At 45.1% G+C, this 17,321-nt stretch overlaps 1 protein-coding gene across 1 annotated transcript in view; it reads left to right on the forward strand.

The window, feature by feature from the left end:
• The window catches only part of LOC110507218 (phosphatidylinositol 3,4,5-trisphosphate 5-phosphatase 2A), a 104,963-nt gene that overhangs the window by 80,090 nt on the left and 7,552 nt on the right, over positions 1-17,321 (forward strand). Inside the window, exons 22-23 of the mRNA XM_036965056.2 lie at positions 14,595-14,750; positions 15,503-15,587. Coding sequence (XP_036820951.2) covers positions 14,595-14,750; positions 15,503-15,587 — 241 coding nt within the window. The remainder of the gene's footprint in view (positions 1-14,594; positions 14,751-15,502; positions 15,588-17,321) is intronic.

The raw sequence follows: 17,321 nt of genomic DNA on the forward strand, positions 1-17,321 counted from the left end.
TTCTGTCTCCAAGTGTGTGTGTGTTCTGTCTCCAAGTGTGTGTGTGTTCTGTCTCCAAGTGTGTGTGTGTGTGTGTGTTCTGTCTCCAAGTGTGTGTGTGTGTTCTGTCTCCAAGTGTGTGTGTGTGTGTGTGTGTGTGTTCTGTCTCCAAGTGTGTGTGTGTGTGTTCTGTCTCCAAGTGTGTGTGTGTTCTGTCTCCCAAGTGTGTGTGTGTTCTGTCTCCAAGTGTGTGTGTGTGTGTTCTGTCTCCAAGTGTGTGTGTGTGTGTTCTGTCTCCAAGTGTGTGTGTGTTCTGTCTCCAAGTGTGTGTGTGTTCTGTCTCCAAGTGTGTGTGTGTTCTGTCTCCAAGTGTGTGTGTGTGTGTGTTCTGTCTCCAAGTGTGTGTGTGTGTGTGTTCTGTCTCCAAGTGTGTGTGTGTGTGTGTTCTGTCTCCAAGTGTGTGTGTGTTTGTGTTCTGTCTCCAAGTGTGTGTGTGTGTGTGTTCTGTCTCCAAGTGTGTGTGTGTTCTGTCTCCAAGTGTGTGTGTGTGTGTGTTCTGTCTCCAAGTGTGTGTGTGTTTGTGTTCTGTCTCCAAGTGTGTGTGTGTGTGTGTTCTGTCTCCAAGTGTGTGTGTGTTCTGTCTCCAAGTGTGTGTGTGTTCTGTCTCCAAGTGTGTGTGTTCTGTCTCCAAGTGTGTGTGTGTGTGTGTGTGTGTGTGTGTGTGTGTGTTCTCTCTCCAAGTGTGCGTGTGTGTGTTCTCTCTCCAAGTGTGTGTGTGTGTGTGTGTGTGTGTGTGTGTTTGTGTTCTGTCTCTAAGTGTGTTTGTGTTCTGTCTCTAAGTGTGTTTGTGTTCTGTCTCCAAGTGTGTGTGTGTGTGTGTTCTGTCTCCAAGTGTGTGTGTGTTCTGTCTCCAAGTGTGTGTGTGTGTGTGTTCTGTCTCCAAGTGTGTGTGTGTTTGTGTTCTGTCTCCAAGTGTGTGTGTGTGTGTGTTCTGTCTCCAAGTGTGTGTGTGTTCTGTCTCCAAGTGTGTGTGTGTTCTGTCTCCAAGTGTGTGTGTTCTGTCTCCAAGTGTGTGTGTGTGTGTGTGTGTGTGTGTGTGTGTGTGTTCTCTCTCCAAGTGTGCGTGTGTGTGTTCTCTCTCCAAGTGTGTGTGTGTGTGTGTGTGTGTGTGTGTGTTTGTGTTCTGTCTCTAAGTGTGTTTGTGTTCTGTCTCTAAGTGTGTTTGTGTTCTGTCTCTAAGTGTGTGTGTGTGTGTGTTCTGTCTCTGAGTGTGTGTGTGTGTGTCTGTGTGTTCTGTCTCCAAGTGTGTGTGTTTGTGTGTATGTGTGTGTTTGTAACAGGTTTTCCGTTAGGAAATGTGGTGCCATACATTTGACCTGCAGCATTGTAATGTACAGGACCCATATGCATTGGGTGTGTAATCTGATTAGGGCGTCCACCCACAGTGCTCAGAATGACAGAAATCACATTTACTGCATAATATGCTAATTCATATTAACAGGACATGCAAGTGGAGGATGCAGCGCCGTGCGTCCTTCTTACCAAATTCAATTACGCACTTTAAAGATGCTAAACTTTCCACATTTACTTTTCCTCAGCCAACAAGACGATTAACCAACAGCAAAATCACTTGACTATGTCAATCTACTATCCCCCATAGTATAAAAGTTTACCGATTCTATTTGTTAACTTGTTGTTCTGTTGGAGAAAGGAATAGCCTATTCCAAACAGACTCTGGGACAGTTGTGGGAGGATAGATCCCAAATTCATACAACCAGTAGACCTAGGCTACATCCTGTTTTAGTTTTTAAGCGTTGAGGTTGATGCAACAGATCAGCTCATTTAGCTCGTTAATTATTTATTCACATCATAGCAGCAATGCTCACATGGCAGTAGGCTACAGATGTCAAATCTTACCTTGATCACTATTTTGTTGCAAATCATTTTTCCTGATGTATCAGAAAATTCAAATGAGCCTTGAGATTGGCTAAAAATTAGCAGTTGTCTTTCTCTCCAAGCGGGGGCAGTCGAGTCATTGGGATCAGGGCTCGCTATCTTAAAATAATGTTGTCTCCCGTTCGCTCAAACGCTTTAGGCCTAGGTCCTATTACTGCAATATTCAAATGTACAAACATGTGTCTGAAATGCAGTCTGCCAGCCCAAGCCCTTCTATCACAAATAATGTAATCTCCAAATGACGTGATTTATTTGCACATTTTAAATATGGAGAGTCCAGAGTTATTTTACCACCAATCTGGATAAGAAATGACCATTCCAGACACTTTTGACAAAAACATTTGATTTAAAACTGTGGATAACACTCGTTCAAGTTCAGCATAGCTAGCTAGCAAAGCGATTCTTCATTTCTTGCTAACTAATCAAATGACATCAGCATCTCTAGCTGTGGCCAACGATCAAACAGTTAATAACTCCGAATAACAAGAACGTAGCTATAGTTTGTTGGAACATTTCAACTTAAAACATGGTTTTTCATGTTTTTGCGCTGGATGGGTCATGGGTGTGGTTGACGGCATCATTGCTATATGGTGCTTTCAAAATGTCTCGTAGTTGAGGAGCCGGTCTGGGCTACTGCTCCAATGTTGCTGTAAAAGGCCTACTCCTTTGCATTATGTTTTGTTGCAGGTTTTGTTATTTGGTTATTTATTGTCAAGCTTTAAAAACCGAAGCCAGACTCCCAACATTTTAGTAGGTTAGCTAGGACTGTAGCATGTAAACTGGACAAACGAAATCAGCGCACTTGAAGTTAAATTCACTGATGGGAGCGCATCAGGTTGTAATTTGTACTCGCTTGTGTGTCCTATTTTTTTTTGTATGACACGTGTGCGCTAGCGTATTAGCCACGTTATGACTGACTTGTGATCAGTGTTGCCAACTAATTTTCAGGGTAAGTTGCTAGAGGCAGGTTGATTTGTTGCTAAATGACGTTGTGATGTCATTACGTAGAATACACAACAACGTTACTCAAATTGACTGGTCAGCTCGGCAAAAAATATGATTTGACATTTGTTCAGGTACAGACTCCCACTCTTTTCTGTACTTATGGCTGTACAATTCTGATTGAGACATGTTGATTGATGTTGTAAGTTCTGTTCAAGATCAAACATTTGTGACCAACTATATCCATTACTCCTGCTGCAGTCAGCCAACAATGATTTGCAATTTGCTGAAATTGCTGCTGGCCTGCTGCTGCCTGTGCACGAGCTGAGCGCCTGCTGCTGACGTCACTCACAATGCACTTTTGCAGCCAGACACGTGTGTTGTGACTGAGTGTGTGACAGAGAAATTAGTTTTTGTGTCATTTAGATAGAAAATGCGTGCATTTTAGCGTTTAAGTCACTTTTCAAAAGTTGCTAAAAGTTCCAAATACATTTTTAAAAGTAGCTAAATTTGTTGCTAGGTGCTGTCTGAAAAAGAATTGCCAGGGCAGTCTGAAAAGTTGCTAAATCTAGCAACAAAATTGCTAAGTTGGCATCACTGCTTGTGATCATTGCCCTTGCTAGTTTGAGTCTATTGACATTCCCAGCTTTAGTTACTCTTCCATTTTTGTTCCAAGTATTGAGTCATTGAAACTGAAACGTGCATATCGAAAGGGTGGCGTCAGCACACAATGTACCAGGCCAGCTGTGATTTACAACCTGAAAGCAATATTTTGTGGACTACCAAGACATGTATTGGTGAATTATATGAATCATTATTCTGACAACAATGCTTTACTGGAAATTTTAAAAAATGGAATCTCTTTTTAGAACCTTATCAAGTTGGTTTTGAAGTATAAACTGGGAATCATATATTTTTGGACTGATTATGCTTGTGTAACGATTCTCTTCTTGTGAAGTAGAGGCGGACCAAAGCGCAGCGTGGTGGTTGTTCATTGTAATTTATTGACGACACTATACATGAACAAACTAACGAAAAAACAAGAAACGTGAGAACTCAAAACAGCCCTGTCTGGTGCAAACACAAAAACAGGAACAATCACCCACAAACACACAGTGAAACCCAGGCTACCTAAATATGGTTCCCAATCAGAGACAATGACGAACACCTGCCTCTGATTGAGAACCATATCAGGCCGAACATAGAACTAGACCAAAACATAGAAAAACAAACAGACTGCCCACCCAACTCACGCCCTGACCATACTAAATAAATACAAAAACAAAGGAAATAGAGGTCAGAACGTGACAGTACCCCCCCCCAAAGGTGCGGACTCCGGCCGCAAAACCTTGACCTATAGGGGAGGGTCTGGGTGGGCGTCTGTCCGCGGTGGCGGCTCTGGCGCGGGACGCGGACCCCACTTCGCCATTGTCTCAGTCCGCCTTATTGTCCGCCTCCGTGGCTTACTCACCATGCCCACCCCTCTCAATGACCCCACTGGACAGAGGGGCTGCTTGGGACAGAGGGGCAGCTTCTCGGGACAGAGGGACAGCTGCACGGGACAGAGGGACAGCTGCTCGGGACAGAGGGACAGCTGCTCGGGACAGAGGGACAGCTGCTCGGGACAGAGGGACAGCTGCTCCGGGCGGAGGGGCTCTAGCGGCCCCTGGCTGACTGGCGGCCCCTGGCTGACTGGCGGCACTGGCGGCCCCTGGTTGACTGGCGGCGCTGGGCTGACTGGCGGCACTGGCGGCCCCTGGTTGACTGGCGGCACTGGCGGCCCCTGGCTGACTGGCGGCACTGGCGGCCCCTGGCTGACGGGCGGCATTGGCGGCTCCTGGCAGACGGGCGGCACTGGCGGCGCTGGGCTGGCGGCGCTGGGCAGACGGGCGGCGCTGGCGGCGCTGGGCAGACGGGCGGCGCTGGGCAGACGGGCGGCACTGGCGGCGCTGGGCAGACGGGCGGCGCTGGGCAGACGGGAAGCTCCGATGGCGCCGGGCAGACGCGAAGCTCCGGCAGAGGCGCCGGGCAGACGGGAAGCTCCGGCAGAGGCGCCGGACAGGCGGGAGGCTCCGGCAGAGGCGCCGGACAGGCGGGAGGCTCCGGCAGAGGCGCCGGACAGGCGGGAGGCTCCGGCAGCGGCGCCGGACAGGCGGGAGGCTCCGGCAGCGGCGCCGGACAGGCGGGAGGCTCCGGCAGCGGCGCCGGACAGGCGGGAGGCTCCGGCAGAGGCGCCGGACAGACGGGAGGCTCCGGCAGAGGCGCCGGACAGACGGGAGACTCCGGCAGCGCTGGAGAGGAGGAAGGCTCTGGTAGCGCCGGACAGGCGGGAGGCTCCGGCAGAGGCGCCGGACAGGCGGGAGGCTCCGGCAGAGGCGCCGGACAGGCGGGAGGCTCCGGCAGAGGCGCCGGACAGGCGGGAGGCTCCGGCAGAGGCGCCGGACAGGCGGGAGGCTCCGGCAGAGGCGCCGGACAGGCGGGAGGCTCCGGCAGCGCTGGAGAGGAGGAAGGCTCTGGACGGATGGGCCGGAGAGACAGCCTGGTACGGGGAGCTGCCACCGGAGGGCTGGGGTGTGGAGGTGGTGACGGATAGACCGGGCCGTGCAGGCGCACTGGAGCTCTTGAGCACCGAGCCTGCCCAACCTTACCCGGTTGAATGGTCCCGGTCGCCCTGCCAGTGCGGCGAGGTGGAATAGCCCGCACTGGGCTATGCAGGCGAACCGGGGACACCGTGCGCAAGGCTGGTGCCATGTAAGCCGGCCCAAGGAGACGCACTGGAGACCAGATGCGTAGAGCCGGCTTCATGGCACTTGGCTCGATGCCCACTCTAGCCCGGCCGATACGCGGAGCTGGAATGTACCGCACCGGGCTGTGCACCCGCACTGGGGACACCGTGCGCTCCACAGCATAACACGGTGCCTGCCCGGTCTCTCTAGCCCACCGGTAACCACAGGAAGTTGGCTCAGGTCTCCTACCTGGCGTAGCCATACTCCCTGTTAGCCCCCCCCCAAGAAATGTTTGGGGCTGACTCCCGGGCTTCCTTCCACGACGCCGCGCTGCCTCCTCATACCAGCGCCTCTCCGCTTTCGCCGCCTCCCGTTCTTCCTTGGGGCGGCGATACTCTCCTGGCTGAGCCCAAGGTCCTTTACCGTCTAATTCGTCCTCCCATGTCCATACCTCCTCGCGCTGCTCCTGCTGCTGCTTTTTCCATTACCACACCGCTTGGTCCTGTTGTGGTGGGTGATTCTGTAACGATTCTCTTCTTGTGAAGTAGAGGCGGACCAAAGCGCAGCGTGGTGGTTGTTCATTGTAATTTATTGACGACACTATACATGAACAAACTAACGAAAAAACAAGAAACGTGAGAACTCAAAACAGCCCTGTCTGGTGCAAACACAAAAACAGGAACAATCACCCACAAACACACAGTGAAACCCAGGCTACCTAAATATGGTTCCCAATCAGAGACAATGACGAACACCTGCCTCTGATTGAGAACCATATCAGGCCGAACATAGAACTAGACCAAAACATAGAAAAACAAACATAGACTGCCCACCCAACTCACGCCCTGACCATACTAAATAAATACAAAAACAAAGGAAATAGAGGTCAGAACGTGACAGCTTGTCTGTTTCATATCTGCAAAGTAGTTCAATTGCCTTCTGTTCCACTTTAAGTAAAAGTACTGTTACTTAGGTTGTAATTGAAATAAGAATCATAACAACTAACGAAAATACACACGTGCAATTTAATTCCACTAAATAATGTAAATTAGCCTATAGACCAATCAGCACTGGTAATGTGTTTCTATTGACTGGTATTATTTATTATTTATTTCAACTTTATTTGACTAGGACAGTCCGTTAAGAACATATTCTTATTTACCCCGGCCAAACCCTAACCTGGACGACGCTGGGCCGCCCTATCGAACCAGGATCTGTAGTGACGCCTCTAGCACTGAGATGGAGTGCCTTAGACCGCTGCGCCACTCGGTAGCCCTATTTAATCAATGAGTAGGCAAAAAAGATATATATTGCAATGTGATCTTTTGATTTTCCCTGACAATTGGCCAGTGCCAATTGGATTTTTTATTTTTTTATTCCAAAAAAAACACAAGGAAGGAGTAACATTAATGTATTAGAACATGAAGGACAAACAATACAACATCAACACACGCTAAAACACTACAGCATCAAGACACTATCAAACACTACAGCATCAAGACACTATCAAACACTACAGCATCAAGACACTATAAACACTACAGCATCAAGACACTATCAAACACTACAGCATCAAGACACTATCAAACACTACAGCATCAAGACACTATCAAACACTACAGCATCAAGACACTATAAACACTACAGCATCAAGACACTATCAAACACTACAGCATCAAGACACTATCAAACACTACAGCATCAAGACACTATCAAACACTACAGCATCAAGACACACTAAAACACTACAGCATCAAGACACTATCAAACACTACAGCATCAAGACACACTAAAACACTACAGCATCAAGACACTATCAAACACTACAGCATCAAGACACTATCAAACACTACAGCATCAAGACACTATCAAACACTACAGCATCAAGACACTATCAAACACTACAGCATCAAGACACTATCAAACACTACAGCATCAAGACACTATCAAACACTCAGCATCAAGACACTATCCAACACTACAGCATCAAGACACTATCAAACACTACAGCATCAAGACACTATCAAACACTACAGCATCAATACACTATCAAACACTACAGCATCAAGACACTATCAAACACTACAGCATCAAGACACGCTAAAACACTACAGCATCAAGACACTATCAAACACTACAGCATCAAGACACTATCAAACACTACAGCATCAAGACACGCTAAAACACTACAGCATCAAGACACTATCAAACACTACAGCATCAAGACACGCTGAAACACTACAGCATCAAGACACACTAAAACACCACAGCATCAAGACACTATCAAACACTACAGCATCAACACACTATAAAACACTACAGCATCAAGACACTATCAAACACTACAGCATCAAGACACTATCAAACAATACAGCATCAAGACACTATCAAACACTACAGCATCAAGACACGCTAAAACACTACAGCATCAAGACACTATCAAACACTACAGCATCAAGACACTGTCAAACACTACAGCATCAAGACACTATCAAACAATACAGCATCAAGACACTATCAAACACTACAGCATCAAGACACGCTAAAACACTACAGCATCAAGACACTATCAAACAATACAGCATCAAGACACTATCAAACACTACAGCATCAAGACACGCTAAAACACTACAGCATCAAGACACTATCAAACACTACAGCATCAAGACACTGTCAAACACTACAGCATCAAGACACTATCAAACAATACAGCATCAAGACACTATCAAACACTACAGCATCAAGACACGCTAAAACACTACAGCATCAAGACACTATCAAACAATACAGCATCAAGACACTATCAAACACTACAGCATCAAGACACTATCAAACACTACAGCATCAAGACACTATCAAACACTACAGCATCAAGCCACTGTCAAACACTACAGCATCAAGACACTATCAAACACTACAGCATCAACACACTATAAAACACTACAGCATCAAGACACTATCAAACACTACAGCATCAAGACACTATCAAACACTACAGCATCAAGACACTATCAAACAATACAGCATCAAGACACTATCAAACACTACAGCATCAAGACACGCTAAAACACTACAGCATCAAGACACTATCAAACACTACAGCATCAAGACACGCTAAAACACTACAGCATCAAGACACACTAAAACACCACAGCATCAAGACACTATCAAACACTACAGCATCAAGACACTATCAAACACTACAGCATCAAGACACGCTAAAACACTACAGCATCAAGACACTATCAAACACTACAGCATCAAGACACTGTCAAACACTACAGCATCAAGACACTATCAAACACTACAGCATCAATACACTATCAAACACTACAGCATCAAGACACACTAAAACACTACAGCATCAACACACTATAAAACACTACAGCATCAAGACACTATCAAACACTACAGCATCAAGACACTATCAAACACTACAGCATCAAGACACTATCAAACACTACAGCATCAAGACACTATCAAACACTACAGCATCAAGACACTATCAAACACTACAGCATCAAGACACTATCAAACACTACAGCATCAAGACACTATCAAACACTACAGCATCAAGACACTATAAACACTACAGCATCAAGACACTATCAAACACTACAGCATCAAGACACTATCAAACACTACAGCATCAAGACACTATCAAACACTACAGCATCAAGACACACTAAAACACTACAGCATCAAGACACTATCAAACACTACAGCATCAAGACACTATCAAACACTACAGCATCAAGACACACTAAAACACTACAGCATCAAGACACTATCAAACACTACAGCATCAAGACACTATCAAACACTACAGGATCAAGACACTATCAAACACTACAGCATCAAGACACACTAAAACACTACAGCATCAAGACACACTAAAACACTACAGCATCAAGACACTATCAAACACTACAGCATCAAGACACTATCAAACACTACAGGATCAAGACACTATCAAACACTACAGCATCAAGACACACTAAAACACTACAGCATCAAGACACTATCAAACACTACAGCATCAAGACACTATCAAACACTCAGCATCAAGACACTATCCAACACTACAGCATCAAGACACTATCAAACACTACAGCATCAAGACACACTAAAACACTACAGCATCAAGACACTATCAAACACTACAGCATCAAGACACTATCAAACACTCAGCATCAAGACACTATCCAACACTACAGCATCAAGACACTATCAAACACTACAGCATCAAGACACGCTAAAACACTCCAGCATCAAGACACTATCAAACACTACAGCATCAAGACACTATCAAACACTACAGCATCAAGACACGCTAAAACACTACAGCATCAAGACACACTAAAACACTACAGCATCAAGACACTATCAAACACTACAGGATCAAGACACTATCAAACACTACAGCATGAAGACAGTATCAAACACTACAGCATTAAGACACGCTAAAACACTACAGCATCAAGACACTATCAAACACTACAGCATCAAGACACTATCAAACACTACAGCATCAAGACACTATCAAACACTACAGCATCAAGACACTATCAAACACTACAGCATCAAGACACTATCAAACACTACAGCATCAAGACACGCTAAAACACTACAGCATCAAGACACTATCAAACACTACAGCATCAAGACACGCTAAAACACTACAGCATCAAGACACTATCCAACACTACAGCATCAAGACACTATCAAACACTACAGCATCAAGACACTATCAAACACTACAGCATCAAGACACGCTAAAACACTACAGCATCAAGACACTATCAAACACTACAGCATCAAGACACTATCAAACACTACAGCATCAAGACACGCTAAAACACTACAGCATCAAGACACTATCAAACACTACAGCATCAAGACACTATCAAACACTACAGCATCAAGACACTATCAAACACTACAGCATCAAGACACTATCAAACACTACAGCATCAAGACACGCTAAAACACTACAGCATCAAGACACTATCAAACACTACAGCATCAAGACACTATCAAACAATACAACATCAAGACACGCTAAAACACTACAGCATCAAGACACTATCAAACACTACAGCATCAAGACACTATCAAACAATACAACATCAAGACACTATCAAACACTACAGCATCAAGACACTATCAAACACTACAGCATCAAGACACTATCAAACACTACAGCATCAAGACACTATCAAACACTACAGCATCAAGACACTATCAAACACTACAGCATCAAGACACTATCAAACACTACAGCATCAATACACTATCAAACACTACAGCATCAACACACTATAAAACACTACAGCATCAAGACACTATCCAACACTACAGCATCAAGACACTATCAAACACTACAGCATCAAGACACACTAAAACACTACAGCATCAAGACACACTAAAACACTACAGCATCAAGACACTATCAAACACTACAGCATCAACACACTATAAAACACTACAGCATCAAGACACTATCAAACACTACAGCATCAAGACACTATCAAACAATACAGCATCAAGACACTATCAAACACTACAGCATCAAGACACGCTAAAACACTACAGCATCAAGACACTATCAAACACTACAGCATCAAGACACGCTAAAACACTACAGCATCAAGACACTATCAAACACTACAGCATCAAGACACTATCAAACACTACAGCATCAAGACACTATCAAACACTACAGCATCAAGACACTATCAAACACTACAGCATCAAGACACGCTAAAACACTACAGCATCAAGACACTATCAAACACTACAGTATCAAGACACTGTCAAACACTACAGCATCAAGACACTATCAAACACTACAGCATCAAGACACTATCAAACACTACAGCATCAAGCCACTGTCAAACACTACAGCATCAAGACACTATCAAACACTACAGCATCAATACACTATCAAACACTACAGCATCAAGACACTATCAAACACTACAGCATCAAGACACGTTAAAACACTACAGCATCAAGACACTATCAAACACTACAGCATCAAGACACTATCAAACACTACAGCATCAAGACACGCTAAAACACTACAGCATCAAGACACTATCAAACACTACAGCATCAAGACACTGTCAAACACTACAGCATCAAGACACTATCAAACACTACAGCATCAAGACACTGTCAAACACTACAGCATCAAGACACTATCAAACACTACAGCATCAAGACACTATCAAACACTACAGCATCAAGACACTTTAAACACTACAACATCAAGACACTATCAAACACTACACTAAACATCCCAAGGAGCACTGTGCAAGCGATAATATTGAAATGGAAGGAGTATCAGACCACTGCAAATCTACCAAGACCTGGCCGTCCCTCTAAACTTTCAGCTCATCCAAGGAGAAGACTGATCAGAGATGCAGCCAAGAGGCCCATGATCACTCTGGATGAACTGCAGAGATCTACAGCTGAGGTGGGAGACTCTGTCCATAGGACAACAATCAGTCGTATATTGCACAAATCTGGCCTTTATGGAAGAGTGGCAAGAAGAAAGCCATTTCTTAAAGATATCCATAAAAAGTGTCGCTTAAAGTTTGCCACAAGCCACCTGGGAGACACACCAAACATGTGGAAGAAGGTGCTCTGGTCAGATGAAATCAAAATTGAACTTTTTGGCAACAATGCAAAACGTTATGTTTGGCGTAAAAGCAACACAGCTCATCACCCTGAACACACCATCCCCACTGTCAAACATGGTGGTGGCAGCATCATGGTTTGGGCCTGCTTTTCTTCAGCAGGGACAGGGAAGATTGATGGGAAGATGGATGGAGCCAAATACAGGACCATTCTGGAAGAAAACCTGATGGAGTCTGCAAAAGACCTGAGACTGGGACGGAGATTTGTCTTCCAACAAGACAATGATCCAAAACATAAAGCAAAATCTACAATGGAATGGTTAAAAAATAAACATATCCAGGTGTTAGAATGGCCAAGTCAAAGTCCAGACCTGAATCCAATCGAGAATCTGTGGAAAGAACTGAAAACTGCTGTTCATAAATGCTCTCCATCCAACCTCACTGAGCTCGAGCTGTTTTGCAAGGAGGAATGGGAAAAAATGTTAGTCTCTCGATGTGCAAAACTGATAGAGACATACCCCAAGCGACTTACAGCTGTAATCCCAGCAAAAGGTGGTGCTACAAAGTATTAACTTAAGGGGGCTGAATAATTTTGCACGCCCAATTTTTCAGTTTTTGATTTGTTAAAAAAGTTTGAAATATCCCAAAAATGTCGTTCCACTTCATGATTGTGTCCCACTTGTTGTTGATTCTTGACAAAAAAATACAGTTTTATATCTTTATGTTTGAAGCCTGAAATGTGGCAAAAGGTCGCGAAGTTCAAGGGGGCCGAATACTTTCGCAAGGCACTTTATCTTTCAACTATGCTATGATGTTTAACGTACAATTGGAATCTATCTAATCGAATAGAATCTACAGATTGCTTGTTGAAGATAAATACTTTTACTATCAGTACTAGCATATTAGTAATTGACTGACCCGGTCTCTCCAGAGCTCCTAACAGTACTATTTCTAGGGTCAATTTTAGATTAATGTTATGCTTTTTCATCCATTCCTGAACCTGAGACCAGAAACAGGCTACCTGAGGGCAATACCAAAATAAATGGTCTGTTGATTCTGTATCCTCACAACAAAATCTGCAGTGCTTTGATGATTTTATGCCCCAAATAGTCAACATTCTGTTGGTGGCAAGAATTCAATATAATAATTTTAGCTGAAAAGCACAAAGTGTTGAATCTTGCGTTGTTTTATATATCAACTCTTACACCCTGTACCATGGAATCAGTACATCAAAAATCTCTTCCCAACTATTTTACAATCTGTATGGCATAGTTGTCAACATCCTGGTCATCAAATGAAACTGGTATACTTTCCTATTTAGGCTATTTTTATTCCTCCACCAGTTTTGATTCTTTATATGGGGCAGACAGACCAGTTCCCTACCTCCTCCTGCTGCCACCTGCCTCCTCCAGTTTTGATCCTTTATATTGGGCAGACAGACCAGTTCCCTACCTCCTCCTGCTGCCACCTGCCTCCTCCAGTTTTGATCCTTTATATTGGGCAGACAGACCAGTTCCCTACCTCCTCCTGCTGCCACCTGTCTCCTCCAGTTTTGATCCTTTATATTGGGCAGACAGACCAGTTCCCTACCTCCTCCTGCTGCCACCTGCCTCCTCCAGTTTTGATCCTTTAAATTGGGCAGACAGACCAGTTCCTTACCTCCTCCTGCTGCCACCTGCCTCCTCCAGTTTTGATCCTTTATATTGGGCAGACAGACCAGTTCCCTACCTCCTCCTGCTGCCACCTGCCTCCTCCAGTTTTGATCCTTTAAATTGGGCAAACAGACCAGTTCCCTACCTCCTCCTGCTGCCACCTGCCTCCTCTAGTATTGATCCTTTATATTGGGCAGACAGACCAGTTCCCTACCTCCTCCTGCTGCCACCTGCCTCCTCCAGTATTGATCCTTTATATTGGGCAGACAGACCAGTTCCCTACCTCCTCCCACTGCCACCTGCCTCCTCCATATTTGGGGTAATGCTGTAATCAATTGGTTGTACTCTTGGATTGAACAGACTTTCCCGTACAATTCTGATAACTCCATGAAGGACATAACTCTACCATTACAATTTACGTTATCATTTAAGAACAAAATACCCTTTTCAAACATCTTTCCCATAAATACAGGTATTTTATCAACCAGCACATTTGAGTTCAGCCATAATATTTGTTGTAATATTTGTTCAGCTCTGCAAGGCTTGTTTGAAGAAGACAGATACTTTGAAAAAAAAGTGCCAATTTTATTTATCGGCTTTTCATTTATTTATTTTTGCCAAAAGCCGTCTATTTTCGCCTAACGAAACCCTGGTGTGTTATACTAATGGTGTGTGTGTGTGTTTCTTCCCCTCAGGAGAGTGTGTGTTGGCTCTGAAGTCCATGATAGGCAGTACGGCACAGCAGTTCCATACCTACCTGTCCCACAGAGGGGAGGAGACGGGCAACATCAGAGGGTCTATGAGGGTCCGCGTGCCAGCAGAGAGGATGGGCACCAGGGAGAGGCTCTATGGTAACACTCTGTCTGTGTGTCTCTGTGTGTGTCTCTGTGTGTGTCTCTGTGTGTGTCTCTGTGTGTGTGTCTGTGTGTGTCTCTGTTTGTGTGTCTGTGTGTCTCTGTCTGTCTCTGTGTGTGTGTCTGTGTGTGTCTCTGTTTGTGTGTCTGTGTGTCTCTGTGTGTGTGTCTGTATGTCTCTGTGTGTGTCTCTGTCTGTGTGTGTGTCTGTGTGTGTCTGTGTGTGTCTCTGTCTGTGTGTGTGTCTGTATGTCTCTGTGTGTGTCTCTGTCTGTGTGTGTGTCTCTGTCTGTCTGTGTGTGTCTCTGTCTGTCTCTGTGTGTGTCTCTGTCTGGTTGTGTGTGTCTCTGTGTGTGTCTGTGTGTGTCTCTGTGTGTGTGTCTGTGTGTGTCTCTGTGTCTCTGTCTGTCTCTGTCTGTCTCTGTGTGTGTCTCTGTCTGGCTGTGTGTGTCTCTGTGTGTGTCTCTGTGTGTGTGTCTCTGTGTGTGTCTCTGTGTGTGTGTCTGTGTGTGTGTGTCTCTGTCTGTCTCTGTCTGTCTCTGTGTGTGTCTCTGTCTGGCTGTGTGTGTCTCTGTGTGTGTGTCTCTGTGTGTGCCTCTGTGTCTGTGTGTGTCTCTGTGTGTCTCTGTCTCTCTGTGTGTGTCTCTGTGTGTGTCACTGTCTGTGTGTCTTTGTGTGTGTCTCTGTGTGTGTCTCTGTGTGTCACTGTGTGTCACTGTGTGATTGGTTGATTGATGTGTGTCCTGTAGAGTGGATCAGTGTGGATAAAGATGAGACGGGAGGACCCAAAGGCAGATCCACTCTGCCCCCCCGATCAGGACACGACTACGTCAAGTGAGTAACCCACCCCCATACTCCCTCCTCCCATTCCTAACCATGAACTCATTCCTAACCACACTGTGGAGTGAAACCATGAACTCATTCCTAACTACACTCTGGAGTGAAACCATGAACTCATTCCTAACCACACTGTGGAGTGAAACCATGAACTCATTCCTAACCACACTGTGGAGTGAAACCATGAACTCATTCCAAACCACACTGTGGAGTGAAACCATGAGCTCATTCCTAACCACACTGTGGAGTGAAACCATGAACTCATTCCTAACCACACTGTGGAGTGAAACCATGAACTCATTCCTAACCACACTGTGGAGTGAAACCATGAACTCATTCCCAACCACACTGTGGAGTGAAACCATGAACTCATTCCTAACCACACTCTGGAGTGAAACCATGAACTCATTCCTAACCACACTGTGGAGTGAAACCATGAACTCATTCCTAACCACACTGTGGAGTGAAACCATGAACTCATTCCCAACCACACTGTGGAGTGAAACCATGAACTCATTCCTAACTACACTGTGGAGTGAAACCATGAACTCATTCCTAACCACACTGTGGAGTGAAACCATGAACTCATTCCTAACCACACTGTGGAGTGAAACCATGAACTCATTCCCAACCACACTGTGGAGTGAAACCATGAACTCATTCCTAACCACACTGTGGAGTGAAACCATGAACTCATTCCCAACCACACTGTGGAGTGAAACCATGAACTCATTCCTAACCACACTGTGGAGTGAAACCATGAACTCATTCCCAACCACACTGTGGAGTGAAACCATGAACTCATTCCTAACTACACTCTGGAGTGAAACCATGAACTCATTCCTAACCACACTGTGGAGTGAAACCATGAACTCATTCCTAACCACACTGTGGAGTGAAACCATGAACTCATTCCAAACCACACTGTGGAGTGAAACCATGAACTCATTCCTAACCACACTGTGGAGTGAAACCATGAACTCATTCCTAACCACACTGTGGAGTGAAACCATGAACTCATTCCTAACCACACTGTGGAGTGAAACCATGAACTCATTCCCAACCACACTGTGGAGTGAAACCATGAACTCATTCCTAACCACACTCTGGAGTGAAACCATGAACTCATTCCTAACCACACTGTGGAGTGAAACCATGAACTCATTCCTAACCACACTGTGGAGTGAAACCATGAACTCATTCCCAACCACACTGTGGAGTGAAACCATGAACTCATTCCTAACTACACTGTGGAGTGAAACCATGAACTCATTCCTAACCACACTGTGGAGTGAAACCATGAACTCATTCCTAACCACACTGTGGAGTGAAACCATGAACTCATTCCCAACCACACTGTGGAGTGAAACCATGAACTCATTCCTAACCACACTGTGGAGTGAAACCATGAACTCATTCCCAACCACACTGTGGAGTGAAACCATGAACTCATTCCTAACCACACTGTGGAGTGAAACCATGAACTCATTCCCAACCACACTGTGGAGTGAAACCATGAACTCATTCCTAACCACACTCTGGAGTGAAACCATGAACTCATTCCCAACCACACTGTGGAGTGAAACCATGAACTCATTCCTAACTACACTGTGGAGTGAAACCATGAACTCATTCCTAACCACACTGTGGAGTGAAACCATGAACTCATTCCTAACTACACTGTGGAGTGAAACCATGAACTCATTCCTAACCACACTGTGGAGTGAAACC

This window comes from Oncorhynchus mykiss, chromosome 27 (genome assembly GCF_057628025.1).
Source record: "Oncorhynchus mykiss isolate SJ-2025 chromosome 27, ASM5762802v1, whole genome shotgun sequence".
Lineage (NCBI taxonomy): Eukaryota > Metazoa > Chordata > Actinopteri > Salmoniformes > Salmonidae > Oncorhynchus > Oncorhynchus mykiss.